At 38.1% G+C, this 15,482-nt stretch overlaps 1 protein-coding gene across 3 annotated transcripts in view; it reads right to left on the bottom strand.

Annotated features, from left to right (window-relative positions):
* Positions 1–745: 745 nt before the first annotated feature.
* The window catches only part of UTP18 (UTP18 small subunit processome component), a 64,274-nt gene continuing 49,537 nt past the window's right edge, over positions 746–15,482 (bottom strand). Inside the window, exons 11-14 of one of the 3 annotated variants that reach the window (XR_014080413.1) lie at positions 8,317–8,513; positions 3,339–3,515; positions 2,114–2,152; positions 746–897 (exon numbers count right to left, since the gene is read on the bottom strand). Coding sequence is in view for 1 of the 3 variants with exons in the window: in XM_081583364.1 (XP_081439490.1) it covers positions 2,128–2,152; positions 3,339–3,481; positions 8,339–8,513 (343 nt within the window). In the remaining 2 variants the exon portion in view is untranslated. Of the gene's footprint in view, positions 898–1,806; positions 2,153–3,338; positions 3,516–8,316; positions 8,514–15,482 lie in introns of all 3 variants that reach the window. The other 2 variants (XR_014080412.1, XM_081583364.1) reach the window with 2 other exon arrangements.

Raw genomic sequence — 15,482 nt, 5'->3', positions numbered from 1 at the left:
CCAGCAATCCTTGTGAATATGAAGTGCTCATAAGTGCTGCAGTGAAATAAAGTTTTCTCTTTTGCCTTTTGAGTCCTAATCTACTTTAACTGTTTCTGATCTACTTTGCCGAGAAAGATCCGTCTAGTCAAAGCTATGGTTTTTCCAGTAGTCATGCATGGATGTTAGAGTTGGACTATAAAGAAAGAAAGCTGAGTGGCAAATAATTGATGTTTTTGAACTGTGGTGTTGGAGAAGACTCTTGAGTCCCTTGAACTGCAAGGAGATCTAACCAGTCAATCCTAACGGAAATCATTGGAAGGACTGATGCTGAAGCTGAAACTCCAATACTTTGGCCACCTGATGCGAAGAACTGACTCACTGGAAAAGACCCTGATGCTGGGAAAGACTGAAGGCAGGAGGAGAAGGGGACAACAGAGGATGAGATGGTTGGATTGCATCACCAACTCAATAGACATGAGTTTGAGCAAGCTACAGGAGTTGGTAAAGGGCAGGGAAGGCTGGCATGCTGCAGTCCATGGGGTCACAAAGAGTCGGACTGAGTGACTGAACTGAAGTGACTGATCCTGGGAAGGGAGAAATACTAATCAGGGTTAACTGTGAAATACAAGACTATCTACCTATGTTATTTTTGGCTACAGACAGGTGTGTTCAATGTCTCAGGTTTAGTCTTAAAAGAAATGCACCCAAATTAGCACGCGCGTGTGTGTAGGTAGGTATAGAAGGAAGAACCAGATACACTTAGTTTCAAACAAAAGTTACTGTGAGTTTATTAAAACATTCCTAGTAACTTAAAAAAAGCACATCTGACTCAATATATCATTATCTATATATTATCACACATTCTGGAAAGTCTCTGAGATTTCACGATGGGTTTTTCTTGTGGCTCAACTGGGTCTGAGGAAAGAACAGAAGAAATTATATACTTGATTTATAGCCACTGGTCATCAACGAACAACATGCACTGGCAGTGCTGTTTGAAGAGGCGAGATAACTGGACTGTTTTCTCCTCCTGGTTAGTGTTCTCCAAATTCTCTTTCCCCTAATTAAGTCTATATGCACTTCCAGAGTTTCTCGTCAACATTTATGAATCTCAGAGAAGATCAAGTTACTCAACTGTGATGAACAGGTCAACTGCAAAGTTCAACGTCTGAATGACTACCATATCTCAGGTGAAAATCAAGCCATGGGAAGAAAATAATGTCCTATTGTTTTAAATATCAAGCAGCAATTGGAGGAAGGCAAAAACCTTGTATCTTGCAGTCAAAAAGTACAAATTTGGAGTCATAAATATGTACCAGTGATGTGATACACAATATGATAAATACAACAAACACTGCCATACATTATATACGAAAGTTGTTAAGAGAGAAAATCCTAGGACTTCTCACCACTAAGAAAGGAGTTTTTATCTATTTCTTTCATTTCGTATCTATATGAGATGATGGATGCTCATTAAAGTTATTGTAGTAATCATTTCATGATATATGTATGTCAAATCATTATGCAGTACACCTGAAACTTACACAGTGCTGTATGCCAATTATATCACAATAAAACTGGAAGAAAAAGAATATATACACCATATATATATGTATTTCTTTTTCTTTATGGTGTATACCATATATATATGGTGTATATGTATATATACATGCATGTGCTAAATACATATATTACATATGGAAGCAAAACTAATGGCCAACTATTCACCAGCTATAAGGCAAGCCACTTATAAACTCTCAAGAAACATACAAAATAAAAGGGTTTGAGCTTATACAAGCTATAATTATATATGAAGATACTTACCTCTCTCAGTTAAGTCTCTTCTGCTTTGCAGATTATATACTCAGTAATTATAATTTTGATGACCATTATGGACATAATATTAAAAATCTTCCCTCAGAAGAACAGAGCCAGATTGTTGTGATTTGGGAGAAGAAATTCAAGTCCAACTTCCTGATCTATGTCCTTCCCACTCCCTTAACTGAAGATATAGCAACTCAGAGGCAAAGAAACAAAGATCAGCTAATATGGTCCCTCTGCCAACTGACAGCAATGGGTATAACTTTAAAACTTTATAGAACGGAAAAAAAAAAATGAAAGCTTTCCTTACTTTGAATAATCTTTTTAAAAGTCTGAGTAATGATGCAACCTGAAAAAAGTAAAAGACAAATCATCAAAACAATTTTTGATTACCCTGGGTATTGTCAATCAGATCACAGCATGGCACTTAGGAAGACTTTAGGTGTGGAAATGTAATCACAATCACTCTCACTAGGCAGCTACATTAAGACTCCTCAAGTTGATATTCTGAAGGATCCTAACGCTAATACCTCAGATTTTAGATAAAAGCCATCAGCTTGCTCCAAAGCATTAAAGCAGAATCCGTGAAATACCTATCAGCCACTTCCAGCAGAAATGCTGTCACTGCAAACCACATGCTAGAAGCAGTCTCACTAGAGATCAATGCTCTGGTGAAAATTCTAATGGGCTTAGGGGCATAAGAAAAGAAAAAATCCGTTATTATAATAAATTATAGCTTTGGAAGAGAATTGCAAAGCACAGTAAATATCTGCACCCTTTTATAAAATCCAAACTGAAAGAATCACTCCAAAAATGACCTGTAATGAGAATGATGAAATTATCAATTTTCCTAGCACCATCCACCCAATTTTCTTCCAAAGTAAGTAAAACTATAAGCATATTATTGTTTGCTACATTCTCTTTTCACAACTATCTCCTCAAAACTAATTTGTACTCCTCCTCTTCTTCACTCCAGATTTCAGTTTCTTTGAAAGCAGGCTTTCCCTGAAGCATACAAACATGAACACAGGGTTCGATACAACACTCATTGCCAGCACATGGGAGCAAGGAGAGGGGGCTATGACTTAAGTCAGTTTCTCTCCCCAACAGTCACCTTGTCACCAGCATCTTCTAGAAACAATGTAATTAGATTTTATTTGTTCTTGCTTTATAACCAAGTAAACTGAGTGCAGAAAAGAACCTGGACAGAGAATAAACTTTTGGTATCTTTGTAGTTAATATCCATATTTACAGCTTATAGCTGCCGGAAAAGAAATAAATACCTCTTTGATAAATATCACTTAAATCTAGTGGAATAAACAGAGCACTGTCAAGTTGACAAAGGCTAGTCTAAAAACGTAAGGCACCAAGAAAGCGGCAGTATTATTAAAGGGGCAATTTTGCCTCAACTTGACATTTTCAAAACACAACATCACCCCCCTCCTCCAAAAACTCCCCCAAGTAAATTTTTTGCTAGTGACATTTTATGGTAGAAAAATGTACATTTTGTTAGATGTGAAGATAATAACACCTACCTATACATTAGGGCCTTCCCCTTTTCATTACCCAAGGCAAAATACCCACTTCTGGGAGAAAAATCCATGGTATGAATAAGAGAAATATTCTTCTTTTTAACAACTGGGAAGTTTGAAAACACTGTAAAGGAAGGAAGATGGACCTGCAGGAAACAATAAAAAGGTTTTAAACTAAAACTGGGAGCTCATCTTAAATTTTAATCTTCATTCTATCATTTTGCTAGAACAAAAGTTCGTTTTGATTGTAACACACATCAAGTACAGTTCTCTTAATACAGCAAAGTGTTCCAAAATTAAAATTTGATTTTCAATATGCTATTAACTGAGAAGGAAGGGATGGAAGAGAAAAAAGTGCTTTCTTGATGCTTCATTATTAATAAACTGCAGCATCTAGCATGGTGCCTAGGAGGATCAAACAAACAAGTGAATGAACAAAGTGAAAAGTCAGCGGTGGTGGTTTACTCATTAAGTCATGTCTGACTCTTGCGACCCCATGGACTGTAGCTTGCCAGGCTCCTCTGTCCACGGGGTTCTCCAGGCAAGAATACTGAAGTGGGTTGCCATTTCCTTCTCCAGGGGATCTTCCTGACCCAGGAATTGAACCCAGGTCTCCTGCACTGCAGGCAGTTTCATTACTGACTGAGCTACCAGGGAAGCCCGAAAAGTCAGTAGTAGAACCCATTAATGTTCTAACATAATAACTATAGTAAAGAATACTAAAATCTGACTACAAGGAACAGAACATTATGAAGAGCCTGAAGCCAAGACAAAATCATACCAAATTTTCCAGTATCATACAATTGCCTACTTTCACTTTTATTTCTCAACAACGTGGCATTGAGAATCTCTCCTCAAGGAGAGGCTAAACCATGAAAACCTGGTTCAAGTGAAGAAAATGTGTTCTGATTGAGAAACAGTCCAAAGCTCACCTCAAGGCCAGGTCTCTTTCTCCAGAAAAGTCTGCTCAGGGGGGAAATGGGCCCAAATCCAAGCTAGGCAAGACAAGTTCTCATCCAATTTGTGGATAAATAAAATCCAAGCAAGGAAGCCATTATCTTAAGCATTAAGCAGACTAGGATGTTAACAACTCTCGCACATTCTCTAGCTCTTCCAAGAAACATAGCACCTTCATACTCACAGAATTCTCATTCAGCTATTAATCATGGCAGTCTATCATCCTTCACTTTTAGGTCAGACTTTAAACCACCCAATCAAGGGGACTTTCACAGACAAGCACCAGGTAAAACTGTTAGATACATTTGTCTATTACACAGGTTTCATTCAGTCACTAGGCCCTACTACCCTGGTAAATGCCTACTGACCATTAAGTCAAGAAAGTAAAGTTTACAGTGACTCTCCAGACCATTTTCAATTCTTCTCCTTCGCTGGGAAGCAGATTCTGCCTGCACAGCCTGTCATCAGTGCAAAGGCTAATGAGAAGTGCTCTTTCACACATTAAAGCAAAGACACTGACAACAATTAGAGTATAAGACACAAAGCAATTTTTTAAAGTTCAATTGTACCATTTGTGTATTTGTCTAGCTAAATAAACAGAACTCTGTTACCAAAATTATCAGAAATACTGCAGTAAATACAAAGTTTATGATGTAAATGGAGTCCCTTTAAATGTACCCTGTGCAACAAATAACCTACACAAACATACATAGTGGCCAGAGCTTCACACAACAAGCTGACATGTTCTGATGGAGGATAAACACCAATTTATTAACAATTTTAAATTTTAACTCCCCAACTGACTTGAATATCAAGGAGCAAAAAACAGGTTTATTATGCCTTCCTAAAAGACTCAAATATCTACTTGCAAGAGCCCCAGTTTACAGAGTCCCTAGTGGCCCAGTGGCTAAGACGCCTTGCTCCCAATACAGGGGGCCTGGGTTCGATCCCTGGACAGGGAACTAGATCCCATGTGCCACAACTAAAAGATCTTGCATGCCACAATGAAGATCAAAGATCCCCTGGGCTGCAACTAAGACCCAGTGCAGCCAAACAAACAAATATTGAAAAGAAAAAAGTTCCCCAGAGATTACACTGAATTTAGTACATCATCCCTCAGACCAATGACCCCCACCTGGTTAGATCTCAGCTGTTCTCTAATCTCTCTTTATGACCCTTGTATTAAAAGGTGTAACTGAACTAATAAGAAGTCCCATAAAATCCAACTTCTTTAATTCATAAAGTTCCCTTTATCTCCAACATAATTTCTGTATTACATTTAAGGGTCCAGTTATCAAAATTCAACAAATAAAAGCTCTCTCATCCTTAATTTAATAACCAAGGAGTCCCACAACTCCTACAACATCCAAGACTGAAGATGTAGTAACAATTTAACTTCTGAGTCTCTTAATGGTGCTATGACTTAGATTTATATTCACTGCTGGAATATCAGAACTGTTTGGATCATTATGGGAGACTGCATCTAATAATACTGACACTGTTTCACAGAGGCATTCTGAAGCTGCTATACCTGGCTTTTTTCCATTAGACATTATGCTTGAAAGTGTTAGAAAGTGTTAGTCACTCAGTCATCTCCGACTCTGCAACTCCATGTATTGTAGCCTGCCAGGCTCCTCTGTCCATGGAATTTCTCCAGGCAAGAATACTGGAGTGTGCAGACATTCCCTTCTCCAGGGGATTTTCCTGACCCAGGGATTGAACCTGGGTCTCCTGCATTGCAGGCGGACTCTTTACTATCTGAGCCATCAGGGAAGCTGCTTGGTATTATAGTTGACTACCATTTAAAAAATGGGAGGTGGCTGACACTAATGAATTCCTTATGTGATTTTACTACAATAAAAAAACGTAAATGCTGCTATAATCACTGAAGCAAACTAGACAGAACTATAAGGCGTTTTGCAGAATATATTATGTCAAGAAAAATAGATCCTATGATAGTAAACACAATTTACTATCATTAAAATGATAAAAGATTGATTTGTGCTAGTCTACCACTTCTATTACAGGAGTGGGGATTTTAAAGCTGACTTGAATTAGAACCCTCTCATTTATCAAATGATTCATTCAACAGAGGCAATAAAACCCAATGATATATTTTCCACACTTTTCCAGCAGAACTCTTTCTTCCCTCAAAGAAAATCTTAATGCAGAATGCCGATATATATATCACAAGTAATACTAAAGCTGCTCTATATAATACAGGGCAGAGCTTAGGCTCCTACTTGCCATCTGAAGTCCTGTACGCATTCTAGGGCTCTGAAAAATTTAGTTAGAAAACTAAAAGCTAGAAAGAATACGGAATCTAGCATCACAGTTCACTGGCCTTTAGTAGCCGCTGACTTTGGGTAAGCTAATCCTCTGAGGACTATCACTTGGCTCAAAATTTTTTGTAAAATTCTTTATAAATCTTTGTAAACTATACACTATTAAAGCTGACGAAGTATGCAAGGTTTATTTGCTGAGTATAAGTTAAGAAAAAAAACAAGAATCTCTGTAAAGCATTTACAATCTGGTAGTATACACATAAAAATATCACAATACAATGCTGCTATACAAGGTACTACGTATACCTGGGCATCTGTATACCTGGCTTACAGCAAGAAACTGGTTCTTCCTGAAGCACAGGAAACTTCACGAGGTGGAGTGACATTTAACCTGAACTCTGATGCTGGGCAAAAAAAAGAGCCAACACTGGCCTGAGGCTGTTATCCTTAGAAAGGTCCGCTTACAAGTGGCCCTGAGATGCTATCTGGGAACTTGACTGGCATATAGGTCCCTACACAGATGAGACACTTTTCCTAAATGATAAGGATGGCTCATGAGTCTGTGCTCAGTTGCCTCAGTTATGTCCAACTCTATGTGAATCCATGGACTGTGCCCACCAGGATCCTCTGTCCATGGAACTTTCCAGTCAAGAATACTGGAGTGGGTTGTCATTTCCTACTCCAGGGGGTCTCCAATGTGGTTTGTGTTGAACACTCGACTTTACTTCTGGGAACCTTTACTCGGGGTACATCCTAGTTAGAGGGTACCTACATGATCAACCTCCAATAAAAACCTTGGGCACTGAGTCTATGATGAGCTTCTCTGGTAGAAAACATTTAACACATGTTGCCACAACTTGTTGCTCAAGAAATTAAACATGTCCTTTGTGATCTGCCTTAAGAGAGGACTTCTGGAAGCCTGTGCCTGGTTTCCTCCAGGCTTCACCCCATATACCTTTTCCTTATCCTTTGTATCTTTTCTCTGTAATAATTCTTAGCCATGAGTATGACCATATTCTGAGTCCTATGAGTCCTTGTATTTACTATTCTATTCCATGTGGTGCAATGGTAAAAGAATCCACCTTCCAATGCAAGAGAAACAAGCAACGCAGGTTTGATCCCTGGGTTGGGAAGATCCCCTGGAGTAGGAAATGGCAAACCACTCCAGTATGTCTGCCTGGCAAATTCAATGGACAGAGGAGTCTGGTGGGCTTCAACCCACGGGATTGCAGAGTTGGACACAACTGAGCGACTGAATGCTCAGCACTCACCAAACCTGGGGGAGTTCCTGGGAACCCCTGGCACAGAGCTGTCTTCACAAGTACTATCCAGCTACTTAAACTGCAATCTTTTTACATGATTAATGTCCAAGCTCAATTTATTTTCAAAATTTAAGAACTGCCTCCACTCTATTATGACACCAGGTCTTAGAAAGGTAAAATTAAGAAAACTAGAGAGGGATGAAATATTTGCTTACATATTCCTTCATGTATGTACTAAAAGAAACTTCTGACAATGAAGACCACCCCTTAAGAAATGTTAGGAAGGGACAGCACAGCTTTCCCAAAAGAACTGAAATAATACAAGTTTGGTGGCTACTGTATATCATTTCTATAATCACACCCAAAAGCTACAATACTAGCAATTTTTACAACAAAAGAGGCTACTCTTTTTAAAATAATTCAACTCTTTTCTTATTATCTTTCCATGTTTTCAACTTAAAATCATCAATGCTAAACTGAAAGGGTAAAGAAACATTACCAGTCTGACTGCTTCTTTCATGTTTTCTGAAGCAATTGCCAAGATTTCTGTAGTAGGATTGAAGGTCAGAGAAGTAACACCTGTAACCAAGTTCATTATCGCTTTTATCGGCTTTGGGTTTGTTTCTTGGAGACAAGAATCTTGACTGTATATGTTTACCACTCCACAATTAGAACTGCAAAGAAAAAAATGAATAAAGATTAAAAAGAAGCAAAAGGATTTTCACAATCCAAGTGAATTAAGATATAACACCCCACCCCCAAAAAACTGATATTTATAGGAACTGTATCATGTTACACAGGGACTATGGGCTGGAGTATTCATCCCAAGGCAAAAACCATAGTCTTTCAGTTTTACTGTAGTCTTACTGAAATCTTGTTAATGCTGGGAGCTTTTAAATTACTAGTGTAGCTAGAAAATCCAAGGAAGTGTAGAATCTTCATTATTCATTCCTAGAATAAATATTTACTGAATTTCAACTTTATGACAGGCACTGTTTAAGTGCCTGGGATGCAAAGACAAACAAAAGAGGCTAAGAGGGCCACTCTCATGGCATTTATGGACAACCTAACATTCTAATATGCAAATGAGCACCATCTATCCCCTGTTTAGATCTCCTCCTTTCTTTTTTTATTCTATTCTATTTATGAGAACGTCCAGAACAGTGCTGCACAACAGCTTTACTAGCGAGCACCTTAGTTTTTTACGGAAGTGATCATCCACTCCAAGTTTACTGAAACACTTACCAACAATGAATTATACCCAATATTCATAAAATGTATATCTTAATGACTAACAGAATCATTCACAGACAAGAAGTTTCAGTAAACATTTTTGACCTCAATCTTCAAATCACTTAATATTACAGGCATCATTTATAAGGAATAAGAATAAGGTAGTTGTCATTCATAGATACTTAATTAGCAAATGCAATATAAACCTGAAAGTTGCAAGAAATTAATACTCAAACTAACAAGGGTGACACATTAAGTGTTCTCATTCCTACACTCAACATTCTCACTTATTCATTTAATACTTACTGCCTAGAGTGAAACAGGCACAATGCATAAACAAGACAAATTTAGTTCACATACAAGACTCCACAGTTTGAAATTATAGCCAACACACAAACAGTATGTTAGATTTAGTGTTTTAAAGTCTTCAAACTACTTATATTTACAGTTTCTAATGTATATTTCATCTACATTAATTAAAAAGCCCTTAATTTAAGTACAGCTAACTCTTATGTAGTCCCTATTAACCACTCAAGAGAAACAATATATATCCTGGGTTTAGAAAATTTTGCTGTGGACTGAACATTGTGTCCCACTAAAATGGTTTTTCCACTAGTCATGTACAGATGTGAGAGGTGGACTATAAAGAAAGCTGAGTGCTGAGGAATTGATGCTTTTGAACTGCAGTGTTGGAGAAGACTCGTCCAAGTCCCTTGGACTGCAAGGAGATCCAACCAGTCCATCCTAAAGGAAATCAGTCCTGAATATTCTTTGGAAGGACCGATGCTGAAGCTGAAACTCCAATACTTTGGGCCACCTGATGTGAAGAACTGACTCATTTGAAAAGACCCTGATGCTGGGAAAGAGTGAAGGTGGGAGGAGAAGGGGGCGACAGAGGACGAGATGGTTGGATGGCATCACCAACACAATGGACATGAGTTTGAGTAAACTCCAGGGGTTGGTGATGGACAGGGAAGCCTGGAATGCTGCAGTCCATGGGGTCACAGAGTCGAACATGACTGAGCGACTGAACTGAACTGAAAATTCTTATGTTGAAGTCAATCCAAAATGTAACAGCATCAGGAGGTCAGCCTTTAGGAGGTGATTAGGTCATAAGGATGGTGCCCTCAAGAATGGGACTAGGGACTTTTTAAAAGTGAGCCCATTGGTTCACTTACTCTGAGAGGTCACAGTGAGAAGCCAGTCTTCTGGAACCTGGGAAGAAGGCCCTCACCAGGACCCAAGAATGCTGGGAATTTGATCTCAGACTTCCAGTCTCCAGAAATATGAGAAATAAGTTTTTACTGACTATAAGCCATCTCATCTATGGCATTTTGTTACAACTACCCAAACTAAGATAAAAATTATTTTTTTCTCATATATTTTTACTTGGATCAAAATATGTACTCAATACTAAACCTCTTTTATTGCTGAAAGCTAATTTATGCCAAAATCCATCTTAATTAAAGACAAAGGACTTCCTTTGTGGTCCAGTAGCTAAGAATCCTTGCTCCCAACGCAGAGGGCACAGGTTCAATCCCTGGTCAGGGAACTAGATCCCACATGCCGGAACTAAGAGCTCACATGCCGCAACTAAAGATCCCACATGCCCCAAACTAAGATGCAAATAAATAAGTAAAACAAATTTTAAAAGAAGACAAAAAGTTATAACCCATATAGCTCTCTTCTAAATATCAATTTTAGATCAAATCTAACCATCATGAACGTCCGAGTACCGTTAAATATAGCCTACAAATTTTTTAAAATTATTTTAATTGGAGACTAATTACAATATTGAGGTGGTTTTTGCCATACATTGACATGAATCAGCCACAGGTATACATGTGTCCCCCATCCCCAAACCCCATCCCACCTCCCTGCCCATCCCATCCCTCTGGGTTGTCCCACTGCACTGGCTTTGAGTGCCCTGTTTCATGCATCAAACTTGGACTGCTCATCTATTTCACACATGGTAATATACATCTTTCAATGCTATTCTCTGAAATCATCCCACCCTCACCTTCTCTCACAGAGTCCAAAAGTCTGTTCTTTATATCTGTGTCTCTTTTGCTGTCTCATGTATAGGGTCATCATTACCATCTTTCTAAATTCCATATATATGTGTTAATATATTGTATTGGTGTTTTTCTTTCTGACTTACTTCACTCTGTATAATAGGCTTCAGTTTCATCCACCTCATCAGAACTGATTCAAATGTGTTCTTTTTAATAGCTGAGTAATATTCCATTGTGTATATGTACCACAACTTTCTTATCCATTCATCTGCCGATGGACATCTAGGTTGCTTTCATATCATAGCTATTATAAAAGTGCTGTGATGAATATTGGGCACACGAGTCTCTTTCAGTTCTTGTTTCCTCAGTGTTTCAGCAGTGGGATTGCTGGGTCGTATGGCACACTCCTTGGAAGGAAAGTTATGACCAACCTAGACAGTGAGAGAGTCATTTCCTAGGCAGGTTGGTAAGAAGTCCAGGGGTCCCCAAGGAGAGAGGGGTCTGGAATTCTCAAGGAGGAAGAAAGGACAAACTTTCTTTTCCCCTCTACATTCCTTAGGATTATGTAACAATAATGTATCCTACTTGAGGAGAGTCTCTGGAAAAAACCTTCTGGCTAATCCTGTTATCTTAAAATGTAAATTATGGGAATAGGTCTAGTGAGGTCTTTACAACCTCCAGACATTCTTTTGATTCACTGTAATAACTAATTGGAGAGTATATAACTCCATCGCTAACATTAGCAAGGGGGTACTCTTTCTGTCCCCTTCTGATGTCTATGTCAGAAGCTTTCTCTATCCCTTTTATATGTTAATAAAACTCTATTGCACAAAAGCTCTGAGCAATCAGGCCTTGTCTCTGGCCCCGGATTGAATTCTTCTCCTCCAGAGGCCAAGAATCCCAGCGTCTTTTTGTGGTTCAGCAACAACCTTTCAACGGCATATTAAAAAGCAGAGACAATACTTTGCCAACAAAGGTCCATCTAGTCAAGGCTATGGTTTTTCCAATACTCATGTATGGATGTGAGAGTTGGACTATAAAGAAAGCTGAGTGCCGAAGAATTGGTGCTTTCAAACTGTGGTGCTGGAGAAGACTCTTGAGTCCCTTGGACTGCAAGGAGATTCAACCAGTCCATCCTAAGGGAGATCAGTCCTGAGTGTTCATTAGAAGGAGTAATGTTGAAGCGGAAATTCCAATACTTTGGCCACCTGATGCGGAGAGCTGACTCATTTGAAAAGACCCTGATGTTGGGAAAGATTGAAGGCAGGAGGAGAAGGGGACGTCAGAGGATGAGATGGCTGGATGGCATCACCGATTCAGTGGACATGAGTTTGGGTAAACTCTGGGAGTTGGTGATGGACAGGGAGGCCTGGTGTGCTGCAGTCCATTGGGTCACAAAGTCAGACACGACTGAGTGACTGAACTGAACTGAATAGCAGTTCTATTTTCAGTTTTTTAAGGAAACTCCACACTGTTCTCCATAGTGGTTGCACTAGTTTGCATTCCCACCAACAGTGTAACAGGGTTCCTTTTTCTCCACACCCTTTCCAGCATTTATTGTTTGTAGACTTTTTGATAGCAGCCATTCTGACTGGCGTGAAATGGTACCTCATTGTGGTTTTGATTTGCATTTCTCTAATAAGTGATGTTGAACATTTTTTCATGTGTTTGTTAGCCATCTGTATGTCTTCTTTGGAGAAATGTCTGTTTAGTTCTTTGGTCGATTTCTTGATTAGGTCGTTTATTTTTATGGTATTGAGCTGCATGAGCTGTTTGTATATTTTTGAGATTCTTTGTCGGTTGCTTCATTTGCTATTATTTTCTCCTACTCTGAAGGCTCTTTTCACCTTGCTTATAGTTTCTTTAGTTGTGGAGAAGCTTTTAAGTTTAATTAGACCTCATTTGTTTATTTTTGCTTTTATTTTCTTTACTCTGGGAGGTGGGTCATAGAGGATCTTGCTGTGATTTATGTCAGAGAGTGTTTTGCCTATGTTTTCCTCTAGCAGTTTTATAGTTTCTGGTCTTAAATTTAGATCTTTAATCCATTTTGAGTTTATTTTTTTGTATGGTGTTAGAAAGTGTTCTAGTTTTATTCTTTTAGAGGTGGGTGACCAATTTTCCCAGCACCACTTGTTAAAGAGATTGTCTTTTCTCCACTGCATATTCTTGTTCTTGCCTCCTTTGTCAAAGATAAGGTGTCCATAGGTGCGTGGATTTATCTCTGGGCTTTCTATTTTGTTCCATTGATCTATAGTTCTGTCTTTGTGCCAGTACCATACTGTCTTGATGACTGAAGCTTTGTAGTATAGTCTGAAGTCAGGCAGGTTGATTCCTCCAGTTCCTTTCTTCTTTCTCAAGATTGCTTTGGCTATTTGAGGGTTTTTGTATTTCCATACAAATTGTGAAATTATTTTCTCTAGTTCTGTGAAAAATACCATTGGTAGCTTGATAGTGATTGTATTGAATCTATAGATTGCTCTGGATAGTATACTCATTTTCACTATATTGATTCTTCCGATCCATGAACATGGTATATTTCTCCATTATTTGTGCCATCTTTGATTTCTTTCATTAGTGTTTCACAGTTTTCTATATATAGGTCTTTTGTTTCTTTAGGTAGATTTATTCCTAAGTGTTTTACTCTTTTCATCATAATGGTGAATGATTATTTCCTTAATTTCTGTTTTCTCATTGTTGGTGTATAGGAATGCAAGGGATTTTTGTGTATTAATTTTATATCCTGCAACTTTACTATATTCATTGATTAGCTCTAGTAATTTTCTGGTAGCCTTTAGGGTTTTCTATGTAGAGGATCATGTCATCTGCAAACAGTGAGAGTTTTACTTCTTCTTTTCCAATCTGATTCCTTTTCTTTTTCTTCTCTGACTGCTGTGGCTAAAAGTTCCAAAACTATGTTGAATAGTAGTGGTGAGAGTGGTCTTGTTCCTGACTTTAGGGGAAATGCTTTCAATTATTTGCCATTGAGGATAATGTTTGCTGTGGGTTTATCTTATATGGCTTCTATTATGTTGAGGTATGTTCCTTCTATGCCTGCTTTCTGGAGAGTTTTTATCATAAATGGGTGTTGAATTTTGTCAAAGGCTTTCTCTGCATCTAGAGATAATCATATGGTTTTTATCCTTCAATTTGTTAATGTGGTGTATCACATTGATTGATTTGCAAATACTGAAGGATCCTTGCATCCCTGGGATAAAGCCCACTTGGCTATGATGTATGATCTTTTTAATGTGTTGTTGGATGCTGTTTGCTAGAATTTTGCTGAGGATTTTTGCATCTATGTTCATCAGTGATACTGGTCTGTCATTTTCTTTTTTTGTGGCATCTTTGTCTGGTTTTGACATTAGGGTGATGATGGTGGCCTCATAGAATGAGCTTGGGAGTTTACCTTCCCCTGAAATTTTCTGGAAGAGTTTGAGTAGGATAAGTGTTAGCTCTTCTCTAAATTTTTGGTAGAATTCATCTGTGAAGCCATCTGTTCCTGGGCTTTTGTTTGTTGGAAGATTTTTGATTACAGCTTCTATATCCGTGCTCGTGATGGGGGTCTCTTAAGATTTTCTGTTTCTTCCTGGTTCAGTTTTGGAAGGTTATAACTTTCTAAGAATTTGTTCATTTCTTCCAAGTTGTCCATTTTATTGGCATATAGTTGCTGACAGTAGTCTCTTATGATCTTTTGTTGTCTGTTATTGTGTGTTGTCTGTTGTGATTTTTCCCTTTTCATTTCTAATTTTGTTGTTTTGATTCTTCTCCCTTTTTCTCTTGATGAGTCTGGCTAATGGTTTGTCTGTTTTATTTATCTTCTCAGAGAATCAGCTTTTAGTTTTGCTGATTTTTGGTATAGTCTCCTTTGTTTTTTTTTCCCATTTATTTCTGCCCTAATTTTTATGATTTCTTTCCTTCTACTAACCCTGGGGTTCCTCATTTCTTCTTTTTCTAGTTGCTTTAGGTGTAAAATTAGGTTATTTATTTGATTTTTCTCTTGTTTCTTGAGGTAAGCTTGTAACGCTATGAACCTTCCCCTTAGCACTGCTTTTACTGAATCCCATAGGTTTTGGGTTGTCGTGCTTTCATTTTCATTTGTTTCTATGCATGTTTTAATTTCCTTTTTGATTTCTTCCATGATTTGCTGGTTATTAAGAAGCATGTTATTTAGCCTCCATATGCTTGTGTTTTTAATAGCTTTTTACCTGTAGTTGACATCTAATCTTACCACATTGTGATCAGAAAAAATGCTTGAAATGATTTCAATTTTTTTGAATTTACTAAGGCTAGATTTATGGCCCAGGATGGGATCTATCCTGGAGAATGTCCCATGTGCACTTGAGAAAAAATGTGAAATTCATTGTTTTGGGGTGAAATGTCCTAGAGATATCAATT

Source organism: Giraffa tippelskirchi, chromosome 3 (genome assembly GCF_054371585.1).
Source record: "Giraffa tippelskirchi isolate mGirTip1 chromosome 3, T2T-mGirTip1v1.2.pri, whole genome shotgun sequence".
Taxonomy (NCBI): Eukaryota; Metazoa; Chordata; class Mammalia; order Artiodactyla; family Giraffidae; genus Giraffa; species Giraffa tippelskirchi.
Note: the sequence above shows the minus strand (reverse complement) of the source record. Positions and strands in the feature narration are given on the sequence as shown.